The sequence below is a fragment of the Schistosoma mansoni genome, assembly GCF_000237925.1.
Source record: "Schistosoma mansoni, WGS project CABG00000000 data, supercontig 0206, strain Puerto Rico, whole genome shotgun sequence".
Lineage (NCBI taxonomy): Eukaryota > Metazoa > Platyhelminthes > Trematoda > Strigeidida > Schistosomatidae > Schistosoma > Schistosoma mansoni.
The window spans coordinates 24,264-38,843 of record NW_017386078.1 but is presented as its reverse complement, the minus strand read 5'-3'; the positions used below and the strand labels follow the sequence as shown (position 1 = coordinate 38,843).

The window sequence follows — 14,580 nt, the reverse complement described above, 5'->3', positions numbered from 1 at the left end:
AATTAGTCACAAACCTTATTCATTAATCCTGCGTAATAAATAATTTCATGTCCCGGATAATTTCAGTTAAAAGAATAAAACAAGTATTTGAGTAAGAAAGTATAATTCCATATAAAATGTCTCAAGGAAAAAGAAAATTATAAATACCAACTAAAAAACACATAAATGTGAGGTATATAAGTACAGACTTTCAACAGTTTTGCTAAGATTTAAGTTTAGGGAAAAATTTCCAACCTGAGGCACTTTCAACACTTTCAACAGGAACTTTAAAACCATCCACTTTTATTTGTTCCGGTAAACGAATATTTGGCATTACCCAAGCTACTTTATGCCATTCCCCGTTTGGTTTATCTTGAATAGCTGCCACTTTGAAGAAATGAGTTGGAACTGCAATATTATTGTTACCAATTACTTCATAAGTCACTATTTTCTTGCCATTTACATTTCTGAAATAGTATTGAAAAATAGTTTTAATTAACAAAACGATTAGAGATATACATTGGACAGACCAAATAGAAAATTATGTTTAATATTGCACTTGTGGAATGATGAATTGATGGGTATAATAAGACTGATATACTGACAAACCATTAGTGTTCGAGATAAGAACTCTTGAACTTATTGCGAGCCTTAGTAGGTATACTGATCACGTAAGAGGTATGTATATCTTCTTCTTTGTAATAAAGTACACAATTATATCAACTGCACTCTGATTGGTTAATAACTAAGTCATTTTCAGAGTTGTTCAAAGTTGTCAGTATAGTATAGTTTCATCATTTTAATAGCATTAACTGGTGCAATGATTGAACTCACCTTCATTTTGAGTAGTCAGGGTGCCATTATTCTTCCTTACCACATGAAAGGTATGGCTATAAGTCGAGTACATGAACCTTTGCTAAGTTACAGACATTGAATTTCAATAAAAAGTCAATATCTATGTACCTTTACATTATTTAGCAAAAGAAACCTTAGATTCCTAAACGAAAACAGCTACTAATCAGTGGCCTGAATTATGAAATGATTCAATCGAAATTGTCAGTTATACAGCTTGTTCTTCTGCATTCAGCAATCTCAAGATCGATTGATGTCAAGATCCAGTTCAACACAAAAAATAATTAGTAATCTACAACCTGAGATTGAATAAAATCGATGAGTTTTGCCAGGGTTAACTAAATTGCTTGATACGTCTAGATACATTCCAGATTTAATTAAAATTACTATATATATATAATTCTTATTATGAAAAGTAAGCTGAGTAGTCAGACATTAAAATGTAATCAAATTACTTACTGGGGTAGAAACAATGGTCCTGTAATAACAACCATATTGTGTGACTTTCTTGCAACCGCACGGATATACTTTTCTAGGCTATTCCAACCATGCCGATTGAAACCATACCCAACCTGGATTAAAAGTGAAACAATCCATACGTGAACAAACATCGTCTATTAGAAAGCTTTGTCATATACTACTGGAAACATAAAATCAACTTAACGATACTAAGAGTACCAGAAGACGATCGTTTATCACTAATCCTCTCAATCAGTATGTAAACGATAAAATTGATAGATCAATGAGTGATAACCACCTAAAGATGGTAAATGATTACCGTTTCGTAATTTACTTGTATTTTTGAGAGAATTACTTATTCACCTGTATATTTCTCATTTGTACTTTTTAAAAACAGCTTTTGGTGACCCTATATCTGACTCCAGTTAGATCTTATGATGCTTGTTATTAAAATATACATGCCGCCAATCGTCGTATATTTTTATCGACTTGATTAGAGAATAACGGTATAAGTCAAATACGAGAATGAATTTCGAATAAGTATATTTCGCACACTCATTGATCCAGACAGACAATTAGAGAAACGAAGTGAAGGAAAAGAAGCAAAACAAAGTGGAGGGCAGCGCAGAAGACAGGGGAGCCGACTCGTTTTGATCAAGCATGACTCAATATTTATATTCAGATAAAAATAAGTTACAGACACGTAATGAATAGGGTGAGCAACTAACACACATACGATCATATAAAAAGTCAGGGTTAACAAGCTAATAATTGACATGGTCGGAATGTGGCTTGACAAAAATGAATAAATTGGTGTCCAGAAGCCAGAATAACCTAGATGGGCTTGACATGGTGCCAGCCACTACAAGCTTTCGGGAACTTTCTATGAAGTGCGTAGGTTTAACCTGAGACACAGACTCTTTCTGTAATGTGTAGATGGTTAATAAATTAATGCTTTGTTTTAAAATTCTCGAAAAAAAAGAAAAAAATTAAACTAAGCTCCAATATTAATACCTACTTGAGGTGCAATATTGCTTAATATAAAAGTCTGTCCCATAGCTGAATGGCTAGTGCGATGATTTCCTGCAGCAGCCAGATGACCACGATCATATCCAGAGTTCAAATAATCTTTGTTAGTAGAACGGAACATTTCAATTTCACCAAGATCTTCATAGAAATCGAAATCCTTACTGTTATTTTTCAAAACAAATGTAAGAGTTTAAAAGAACAGGGTCAGTTTTCCTAATGTAAGCTTTATCATTCTCTTACGGAGGTTATCACCTAGGAAAACAGGTAGGTATTTTACTTTCTTGCATAGTTTTGCCCCCAAATGCCCTGGTACGACCGAGAGTGAGGAGAGTCCGCTCTCCCTCTCGAAATGCTCTCACATGACCAGAGAATATATAGCCTCTGCCAGGGAAGTCATACTCACTACCTTCTCGTGGCGGGGGTGTTGCTTACGAAAGTGAGAGGACGAAAAGCGAATGTCCGGCGCTTTAACCGGGTTGGTGGACACGGAGGGTCCACCTAGGGGAGTTGGAAAACCCTGATTCCAAACCAATGGTGCACATGGGCTCCAGTATCCTGAAGGAACAAATGGCGTAAGAACCAACCGTTGGTCACCGGCTACCATGGGACTGCATCTCCTCACGATGCTCCACTGCCTTGTGGATCAGACCTTTAGGTCAAAGGCTCCGGGTGTGTTCCCCTAAGAAAACCACCTGCTTCAGTTTGGGCACCCGGGCAGTATCACAGCCCACACACAAATGACATGAAATGACGCACTACACTAACTACACTGCTCTCGTTCCTAACAGAAGAAAGACAATTTACATTATTATTATTATCATTATTGTTTACTACGTCGCTTTTTCACTCTCTTTATTCCCAAATTGTGTATCCTTCCTTTCCAACTTATGCAGTAGCTCGCACATGGTGGAAACTCTGTCCTATCTAAACGATCTCCAGTCACTGTCTGGTTGAAAGTGAATGCTTCCACCGATTACGAATACTGAAGCAGTCTTTCTGAAACCACGTACGCCGTTCAAGCTGGCTTCCTTCAACGTTCGCACACTAATGCAGATCGGACAACAGATGGGGCTGGCTATGTCTTTAGAAAGTCTTAATATTGATGTTTGCTGTCTATCCGAGACCCGTATTCAAGACTCTAGTGAAGTACTACAAATCCGCTCTCCATCTGTCGCCTCGAAAAGCTTGTTTCACGTGCGCTTATCCGGGGACTCTGTGGCATCTTCGTCCGGTCTTGCTGGCGTTGGTGTTGCACTAAGCGCTAGAGCTGAGGCAGCACTAATCGATTGGATCCCCATTAACAGTCGGTTATGTGCTGTTAGATTAGAAAGTTCCATCAAAGTGAGAAGAAACCGGCGTGAGAAACGGTGTCTTTTGGTCATCTCCGCCTATGCCCCGACAGATTGCAGCCCGGATGCAATCAAGGATGAGTTTTACCACCAGTTAACAGTTCTTCTCCAGAAAGCGCGTTCGACAGATATTGTAGTACTAGCCGGAGACTTGAATGCACAGGTCGGGCGTCTAGGCACAGAAGAGAGTCGTTTAGGTGGCCGATGAGGACTTGTTGGTCGCAGGACAGATAACGGGGACCGTTTGCTGCAACTGTGCAAAGACCACAACCTGTTTCTGGCTAGCATTAACTTCCGGCACAGTCATCGCCGGTGTGCCACCTGGCGTCCTCCCTCTGCACTCAGGCCTGGACTCAGATTGATCACATCGCGATCAGCTACCGCTGGCGTGGTTGTGTACAAGACTGCCGCTCCTTTTGGAGTATCTATCTGGAGTCTGATCATGCCCTGGTCTGCGCCAATCTTACCTTACTTATCAGTGGCCGAAGGATCGACCACCACCAACGGATCAATGTTAGTAAACTGGCTGCAACTTCTGTTGCAAGTAAGTATCGAGTGGAGCTAGCTTCTAGGCTAGCTACCATCCCACCGAAAAGTATAGATGAGCATTGGTTGCATCTTCACGACGCCATGAAAATGGCGAGTAAAGCCGCTTACGGCTTCACGAAACGTCCCGCTTACAAGCACTGGGTTTCTTCTGGCTCCTTACAACTCATCGAAGCCCGTCGGTCTACTCCGGGTGACCGTGAGTATGACCACAAACGAAGGCTGTTACGTAGTGAAATCGGGCAAAGCTTGCGTAAGGACCGAGAAGCCTGGTGGTCGGAGCGTGCTAATGAGATGGAAGCAGCAGCTGCATCCGGTAACTGCCGGAAGCTCTTCTAACTCATCCGAGCCACTGGCAGCAAGAAGTCTGGTGTGAGTGAAACAATCTACGAGGATGACGGGATGCCAATCACTAACATCTCTCGACATCTTGGACGATGGGCGGAGTTTTTCGAAGGGCAGTTCAACTGGCCTGCTGCTCCGGCAACATCAACCAGTTTGTCCTGCCCCCCATGGCCGGTGACGACTGATCCACCAAACGAGGCGTAAGTCCGCAAGGAACTCCAACTCTTGAAACGTTACAAATCACCGGGCCCAGATGACTTACCTCCAGCTCTTTTTAAAGATGGTGGTGACTTTCTGGCTAAGGAACTGACTATGTTGTTTGCAAAGGTTTGGGAGCTAGAAAGTGTTCCAACATCATGGAATGAGTCAATAGTCGTCCCTATCTTTAAAAAGGGTTCACGTTGTTCCTGTAACAACTATCGGGGGATAAGTCTACTTCCGATTGCGTCCAAACTATTGGCTTCTATCATTCTTCGTAGGTTGTTTAAAACCCGAGAACGATTGACTCGCGAGGAGCAGGCTGGTTTTCGTTCTGGTCGAGGATGCATTGATCACATCTTCACCCTCCTCCAAATGTTAGAACACCGTCATACTTATCGCAGGCCAACAATCGTAGTGTTTCTTGATATCAGGGCTGCCTTCGATTCGTTAGACAGGACTGTTCTCTGGGATTGTCTATTGAAGAAGGGTGTGCCTGAGAAGTTCATTAACATCTTTAAGGCCCTGTATACGAACACCTCAGGCAGAGTGAGGGCATACAACCACCTTTCTCCCTTGTTCCATTCGAGCAGTGGGGTTAGGCAGGGTTGCCCGATCTCACCATTCCTCTTCAACTTTGCCATCGATGACATTCTGGAAACAGCTCTGATGGATGTAAGTAATGGTGGTGTGGATCTGCTGCCTGGAGAACGACTTCTCGACCTCGAGTATGCGGATGATATTGTCTTACTGTGCGATAATGCCCAAGGCATGCAATCCGCACTTAATCAGTTGGCAATCAGTGTCCGCAGGTACGGCATGTGCTTTGCACCCTCCAAGTGCAAAGTACTCCTACAAGATTGGCAGGATTCTCATCCTGTACTCACCCTGGATGGTGAGCAGATTGAAGTAGTTGAGAAGTTCGTGTATCTAGGTAGCTACATAAGTGCTGGTGGTGGCGTGAGTGATGAGATTCATGCATGTATAACGAAAGCCAGAGCGGCTTATGCCAATCTGGGCCATCTTTGGCGCCTTCGTGATGTTAGTCTGGCTGTAAAAGGTCGGATCTACAACGCGTCGGTGAGAGCAGTTTTGCTCTATGTTTGTGAAACCTGGCCTCTCCGAGTTGAGGATGTTAGACGACTCTCTGTGTTCGATCATCGTTGTCTCCGACGGATTGCTGACATCCAGTGGCAACACCATGTTAGTAATGCAGAGGTTCGACATCGTGTGTTCGGGCGCAGAGACGATAATTCAATTGGTGTCACCATCTTGAAACACCGACTTCGGTGGCTTGGACATGTTCTACGAATGTCGTCCCAGAGACTTCCACGTCGTGCATTATTTGCCGACTCTGGGACTGGTTGGAAAAAGCGGAGAGGAGGTCAGTGTATGACATGGTGTCGTGGTATGAAAGAAAGCTACAAAGGGCTAGCTTCTGTTGGTCCTTCACGACTCCCTGGCTGGGGTCCGAGAGATGGTGCAACACAGTGGCTAGAGACGTTATCAGATATGGCTCAGAATAGAAGCCAGTGGCGAACCTGCTGTAACCTTCTTTTACTTTCTTCATAAAGAGTGGTTCTAACTTTTTTAACTGAAAGAGTCTTCTGGTTGTACATTTCAGTCCGCCTTATCTTTTCATCCCTTCTCTTCCTACTTTCATTATTTTGTGTGGCGCATATGTATCTGGTGCCCTTTTGTACCAATATATATGTGTTTAAATAAAATAAAATAAAAGTCTTTGATGGACGCTAAATTTTGTGCATACTATATTCCACTAATTTTGGTCTAGTCAGGAGTTTCGCTCTGAAGTAGTTTCCTTATTTCCCGATGAGGTATGTTCGGTATTAATTTGACAAAAACAATTAAACTTTTTATTTTTCTGTTCAAGTTGGTATATAAAAACCTACATAATATTCAAACGTTAGAAATGACTTAAACTGATATTTGATATCTTCTTACTCAAATTCGAAAATACGAGAAATTCTCAAACTGGATTTACCCTTCATTGAAAATAGCATTTTGAGAGTTTTAAAGTATAAAATCAAGCTCAACTTAAGCGCTGTGCAGTTTGAATTCTTAATAACTTCCTCCCATAGTTATGTCAAGTGAACTTGTATACACTTGGGAATTCTAGGAGGTAACAAACTCATTGATAGACAATTTTAGTTAGTTTGTTTTGATTTACTGGCTTCTGAGATAAAAAGAAAAAGAGTATTATCGGGTCTCCAAGCTGAAGAACTTCTGTATCTTTTTGAAACGTTGGATTTGTAATAAGTTGCATAGTCCCTCTTACATCAAGTCTGTATTAACCTATTTTGCCATTATTCGATACAAAATACAACAGTTAGGATAGTTTGAATTACTGATTCTTCAAGATCCCTACCCGGCCTAAAACGTATTTCAAGACATATTGACATTTCGTATTTTGACGAAAATGATATTCAATAGTAGCCGACCTTGAGCGCTGGAAGCTCAAAAGTATGCCACATTAATAAAATGACAGAAGTTCAAAGTTCGCAAACCACAGCTTTTAGTAGGATTGTTTTCTGAGCTGGACAGTATAATTACGAAGCTTTCATTGCTCTAGACATCATGAGTACCTACCTTATGTAAGAGTAAGCTTGTTACGATTCCACAAGTGTTAAATCAGTCCACTTTAATGATCATCCTGCTGAACACTTGTTTCCACAGATTTTGTAATTTCATTTATCTTGGAGCTTTCTTTAGCCATCTTGTTCAGTTAACCTCTGATTATGTAAATAGTTCATCGTCTGCTTACATTTAACAATATAACTCTTCCCATGAGATTCATTAACAGGAAATGTGAATTTATCTACTAGTTGAGGGGACAGTCTGTTCTAATTCTAAATAATGGTAATATCATCATGCGCTAATTTACAGGCTATTGTAATACAAATTTATGGATTTATAACTGGAGAGCCTTAAGATGTGGTTGTTGAAAACAATTTTTCATCCAGATATTGATTTTTGTGAATATGCTATAAGAGCTATTTAAATAACTGGTTTTGTCTTTACAAAATACAATCTTTAAATATTTGGGAATGAATGAGTAAAATTTTAGTCTAAAGCAATTCAATCGGTGGTCGTTAGTGATTTCCATATTGTCCCGGTTACATCTGACTGTTAAATAGAATTTCTTTTATATTTTAATTGACTTTGGACTCTTGCTTAATTCAGTCCTCTGGTCTGTTTTCTTTCACATGTACTTGAACCTTAACGGATAGGCTTCTTTTCAGCTCGATTTGTATCTCTCTTAACCTTTTAAGCTTGTAATTCTGATTTTGGGATGTCTACCAACCACAATATATATCAAAAACTCTTGCGATTCGTCTTTAAATATCTTCCTTTTTGTATTGTGTTGTGGATTAAGCTATTTACTAAAATACCATACATTTCCAAGTATTAACAGTTGTTCATGAAAAATACCTCGGATCCGTTGGTCAGACACTATCAGCAACAACCTACTGTGGGAGAGAACAAACCAGATTCCAGTGGAGGAAGAAGAGCTGGAAGTAGATAGGACACACATTGAGGAAAGCACCCAAATGTGTTACAAGGCAAGTCCTCATATGAAATCCTCAAGACCAAAGGAGAAGAGGAAGACCAGAGAACACATTAGGCCGAGAAATGAAGACAGACATGAGAAGAATGAACAACAACTGGATAGAACTAGAAAGGAAAGCCCAGGATAGTGAGTTGGAGAATGCTGGTCGGCGGCCTATGCTTCATTTGGAGTAACAGGCGTAAGTATACGTTTTCAAGTAAAGCATGTTAGTTAAGAGTTGATATAAAAACGTCCTTTAAACTGAATTAGACGAAATTGTGTTATACTCCTTAACATCTGGGTAGACAAGTTGGCTCAAAACAAAGTGATGAAGGTTCCAGTAAATATACTAAACAAGATACTCATGGTTTAAAATTTCATTCCAGGTGTTAATGAAATAAAAACATACCGCTCTACTCCAGCCTTATTAATATCATCTTGATGTAGTTTAGCAGGGTTTAAATGTTCCATTACCCAATATGGAATTCTGTTGCGACGATCATAAACACATATATAGCCGTCAAAAATACGAAGATGACTTGATGATGGTATTCCCAAAGTATGAAGAGCTTCATTGTTTATTGGGAGGTTTGGAGCGCCGACAAGAGAAGGGTAGATGATTTCAGCTGCATTTACAGGCTGTGAGAATGAAATATTTGGAACTTTCGATTCTAGAATAAAATGGGTGAACGTTGCACCAATTGATATGTACACGCCAGCTTTCAAGATCTCATATTTTCTCCAACACCGATGTATGCGCTTCAGGATAGATTGCATTTCAGTGAGTGCTGAGCCACTACTACATAAAGAAAGTACTCTTAGTTACGAAAGAACTGATATCGTTGTCACAGATAATACAAACAAACAGGAGCCAGACACTACTGGTTTTGATTTAAATAATATGGTTCATACCTTAAAAACACTATTAAATGGTAGAGACTTAGAGGTATACTTACCAAATGATAATGTAAGGGCTTGTTTAATAGAATTAATGTCTCAATTTTAGGGAATCAATTAAGGACTTATTTGGTCCCAATATACTACCTTGCAGGGTCCCATGTTTGCTTACTAAGGCATACTAATGGTGATATTTGATCACAGATATCTTTCCTGCGTATTACCACTTTTACCATAGAAATATCAGTCTATAATAATTACTCGAGATACTGCAGCACCAAAAATGAAACCTACAGACACTTGAAGGGTTATTTCCCAGCAGAAGTATATTTGTTACTCTCATCACTTCAACATGTTGAAGACTGGCTTCAGAGTTCTCTATAAACAAAAAGCTTCCAGTTTAGTTAGCATACTCATTAGGTACCTGGATATGAGCCACACTAAGTGTGAGAGCTAGTGGTACCACTCATTCGGCCAAACTGAAAAAGGCAGGGTAGGGTTCGAACCCAACGGTAGAACGCCCCAACTACTAAGTCCCCGCAGTAGCTTAAGCTAGTAGTCATATTCACTGTATCATAACCGGCGATAGGTAGGTCAATCCAGCTCCAAATTCAATAGTTGAAAGTTAAACGATATATACATATTGTGAAGGCTAATTTCAATATCACTGGTACCATAGTAACCGAAAAAGCACTAATAGAGAGTACTTGTGTAATAAAAGATTATATTTCTAGTTCCCAAAATAGTAACCGCATTATACTCTTAATTAATAATTCTATCCACAACGATCACGGACGTGGACGTTCATGGCGGTGTTTTTTCAGAGTGCATCCAGTTTAACTGGAAAGAACAAAATCACTTCGTCAGAAATTCTAGGAAGCAATCTTGACATCCATCTATTCCCCGTTGCTGATGAATTTAGTTTTTCCTATGAATAATAGAATGGTATACACAATAACACTAAGCCTACATTACCAAAGAGAAGCAGCTTTTGACACTGTTTCACTATCCTGATGGAAAATGCTTTTGATAAACAATCTTGAGAAACATAACGCTATACATTTGGAAGGATAAAATTAGATGATCCGTCATTCAGTTCATAGACACACCTTTGGACCACTAATCATTCTTTATACTAGTTGCATCACGTAAATTACTTTTCAACCGTTCGTAAATACTATCAATCAGGTTTTGATCTATTTAACGATGGTTTCAAGATGAAAAAACGCTAACCGTCAACAGAAAGCTGATTCATAGAACAGTATTATTCAAATATACTGCCTTAACATAGTACGACGATGTGTATTTAAGGAAAACGACTATATCGTAAATAGGTCGTTTATCCGTCATGCCACGGAAATGAACCTCTGAAGTGTTATTCTTACACTTCGCTCATCAACTGATGAGTCATTAAATGATTAAGGCAGATGACTGGCAAAGTATAGATAATGATATCGGGCTATTGAAAGAAAAATGTAGGGTTTTTAATGCTGATGAGATCGACAAGTAAAGTACTTGAGAAATTCAGGCATACTGAAAAGTCTCGAAGAAAGGCATGGTTTATTTGGATGACTTCGAAAAAAAGTCAAACAGCCTGTACATAAAGGTTTGTATCAATAAACTCATTTTTAGGTTTAAATAAGAGAAGTTTGAAACATCTTTGAGGGTGGGATGAATATACACATTAGTGGAGTCGCATTCGTTCTTCTTGAAGTTTAACCATTCGATCGAGACGGGCCATATTCTTTGTTTTGTCAAGTGGGAAAGAAGATATAGAAACTGATTTGGAGGTTGAAATAGAATCGCTTTGGTTTGACATCCTCTGGGCGACATGTTCGCTGTAGCTAAGAGTAGATGGTTTAGAAGACCGCGAAGAGATTGAAATTCCGCTGTCACTACTTCGGTTGAGCTTTCCAAACATGTGGGGGTTACTCGTAGTTTGGAATTGTGAACATTTTGAATAGGATAAATCTTCACTTAAAACTGGTGGATATAAAATAAGAGGGTTATGAATGATGACAAGTAATTAAGTCATATTATGTACATTTCAAAGGTAAAACAAAGCGCATTCCTTGAAAACAAACAAATGAGTACAGAAGGCAGTGGGCTTGAATTCTGATTGAGACAGACAGTAGGGATTTATTAATATATTCTGGGAATAAACCTTTAAATAAGAGGACTTCCTGTTAAGTGTAGTTGTATTCAGTCATTATTAGTTGACACCTGGCATCCAAAAAAGCTTTTGTTTAGTGTATTAATGACCATAACTGCACTGAGTGTCAAGTAATGCTCTGGAAGAAATGTGCATTAGGAACTGGAGAAAAACAGATATAGAATAATTTTTAAATCCTATGTAACTGAGTTAACCAACGTTAGCAATTTTTAAATTAATAATAGGACGGTCCCAGTAGGTCACTACGATTTATTTTACATTGCCTACGTCTATTCCCTTAAAATAAATAAGATAGTTATTATAGCAATCCTGGCAATTGTTTAAGTTTCAGTGATCGAGACAGCTTGATGCTTCAGCGAACTGAACTCGTCAGTGTTACAGGTGGAAATCAACCAGCTACCATGGTCTAAGCACTCAGTACCATAATTGTAAGATTTTTTATTCACTATACCATACGCCATAATCAAAGTTTACATTTGGGTGCATGATACTGTGAAATTTTTCGAGCTGTACTGACCTATTTTTTGGTACCGTAACTTATCACTGTATGAGACCTGTGATTTGGGTTTTTTTTCGGAAACTATGACTAGTTGCATGCATATGAGTGTAATAAGTGCAAATCATTTTGACACGCTCTGTCCAAATACAACAGCATAAAAGGTGGTTGAAACACAAATGTTTGTAATTACCTCTTAATTACAATGGTAGCAGTAAACCTACGGGGGCTTGTGAGATTTTATATTTGGACGTCGTATTGTCTACTCTCTCGCACTACAATTAGAGGGAAGTGGTGGCTTGACGAGAACGTGGCAACTTGAAGACTTTATTTCATTCCATTATTAAGAAGTACTAATAATAGTACTTCACTTTTCAAGCGCGAATGTTCATATTATAATTCATGGGCAACCTTGAAGCGGTGCCAACGTGACATTGAGCAAATTTATTTACTCACAGGGTCAAAAGAGCGTTTTGGATTAGTGTGTGAAATTAGGATTAACAGCTAGAGGTTAGGTTAGAGTTTTCATTACGAACTGATCAGCTACAATGGCAAAATCTCGCCTAACCATATTGATGAGTGAAATTCTCGCCATAATCCAAGACTTGCTATCTTTTAATCCATTGACTCGTCCATAAATTAGTCTTACCGTGTCGACTTATCATTCAAATCCACAAAATCATATTACTTCGGTAGGTGAAACCTTCTCATCAACGCGTGATGATACGACAATGACCGTTGAATTAATATGAATAATGAACTAACGGCTGTAAAAATGGCCGAAGGACTAGTAATTAGGTGAGTTGAAATCTAGTTTACTATTTGAATAATACATCTTTCATTAACTTTGTTTAGTCATTACTCACTAGTTAGGACAAAATTTCCGAATAAAATGTAATTGGCACATAAATAAAAAGCGCCCTCTTACGTTAGGAATCTTGAGAGGAATGACTATGAAAAACCCAATAACAAACCTGAACAATCAAAAACATATGCACTTACTTCTTTTCATGTCATCTGCCAAGTATCTTGGAAGCATATAGTTGTTTTGGAAGAGACTGTCAACCGGAGAACTGTCGCAAACATCTGGTTGCATTAAATCGAAACTACTAGATGAGGAACTTGTAGGTACACAATCGCCGTACGAGTGGGAGGAGTCGACACCTTTGAACGAACTTTCATCGTCCCCACTTTTGACGTCCATACCAAACAGTTCGTCAAGAAAACCACGAACCGTCTGAGATTCTTCGGATGCACGATCATCTACACCTCTACAAACTAAAGACTGTCAAACAATAACTTTACCTTACGTGATAACTGCAGATCAGAGTATACTGAAAATGGGTATGAACACCTGTTTGAGGAGCATATTCCATTTATTGAACCAGCAGATGACTTGACTTTTAATAAAGGTACTGAAAAGCCGGAACGCATGCATTCTGGACAAAAACTCTCCATCTCGCGGCAAAATTTTGCATAAGGCGCGTGAAGTTCAATGTTTAGCATGTGACTACGATGAAGTTGAGAAAAGAAGGTTCTGAGAATTTTATTCGCAGTAGTATATAGAATTTCCCAATCTCTCACTTTACTGATATATACTTTTTCAGATAAAAGTCAAGTCTATTTGGCGCACATTTTAAAACGTGCTAGTTGATTCAATTTGGTTTTGTGTATTCATTGTATCAAAAGCATACCTGGTCTGCCTTAACTTGACTTGTTGAGGTTAAAGTTTGACACATTCTCCGTATCTGTTTTGTGGCACCCTTTTTCGTTGTTTTCTACACTTGTAATTACCTTGCTTATATTTGTCGATTTTTCCCGCTTAAATTCTGTTTATTGAGGTTATCTGTACTCCGAAGTGTGAGCAGAATAATTTTTTCTTCCTTCTAGGGGGGATTGCATTGTGGTGGGTTCAAAAAGTGGTTCCACGAGCTATGCACCCGTTTAAATTCCACTCCACATAAAAGATGCTCGGTATCTAACTCTCATTGGCTTTGGAGGTTTAACTGTTCAAGTAAAACACTACTGATCCAGGAGACGATGAGCCTTCAGGCGCTTGACAGCGGAAAATTTGATGGTGGCTGAGCTGGTTACATGAATACTGAATACGAAGAACGTGGCAGTATATTAAGTGTTGTTAAGAGATGAGCCAAACAACCAATCACGAAACATGGGACGGAGAAGTTTCTTTTAAAACAAACAAACGGTAAAGTATCGTTGAGTGCTGATGGAAAACGGAAAGCCAATCGCCACATGTGGTAAAAGGTACGTTTACCTTAACGTCGGTTTCCTCAAACCCATTCACTGAATCTTCGTTGAAGCAGATGTTCCTATGCCAATCATTCGTATAGACCTCCTACAACACCACAATCTGCTCATCGATACGCGCAAACGGAGGCTGATAGACAGAAACACTAATTTATCTGTTTGCGTAACTTCGTTTGCCGGTTGCAGATTATCCCTAGTCACAATTAGGCACACAATAGACTCATTCTAGCAACCATTACTCGATAAATACTCTGGGACATATCAACCGCAACCGAAATCACCGTGTGTAACCAGCAATGTTACACATCACATCACAACTACAGGACCACCTGCATTCTCGAAAGCACGCCAACTGGCTCCCTAATAGCTGAGGTTGGCCAAAAACGAATTTGATCACATGATAGAGTTAGGAACCATTCGA

General features: G+C 39.3%; 2 protein-coding genes across 2 annotated transcripts; both read right to left on the bottom strand.

Annotated features, from left to right (window-relative positions):
- Positions 1 to 202: 202 nt before the first annotated feature.
- Positions 203 to 9,458, bottom strand: Smp_105080 (endonuclease related; the record flags this gene model as incomplete). The annotated part of the gene is made up of 5 exons (XM_018793065.1): positions 203 to 446; positions 1,291 to 1,403; positions 2,309 to 2,480; positions 8,735 to 9,124; positions 9,370 to 9,458. 5 exons carry the CDS (start codon positions 9,456 to 9,458, stop codon positions 203 to 205), a joined length of 1,008 nt encoding a protein of 335 aa, XP_018647176.1.
- A 1,448-nt stretch (positions 9,459 to 10,906) lies between these two features.
- Positions 10,907 to 13,385, bottom strand: Smp_105070 (hypothetical protein; the record flags this gene model as incomplete). The annotated part of the gene is made up of 3 exons (XM_018793054.1): positions 13,202 to 13,385; positions 12,894 to 13,169; positions 10,907 to 11,205 (listed from the first exon to the last, which is right to left on the bottom strand). Exons 1-3 carry the CDS (start codon positions 13,347 to 13,349, stop codon positions 10,907 to 10,909), a joined length of 723 nt encoding a protein of 240 aa, XP_018647175.1. The 5' UTR covers positions 13,350 to 13,385.
- Positions 13,386 to 14,580: the final 1,195 nt, after the last annotated feature.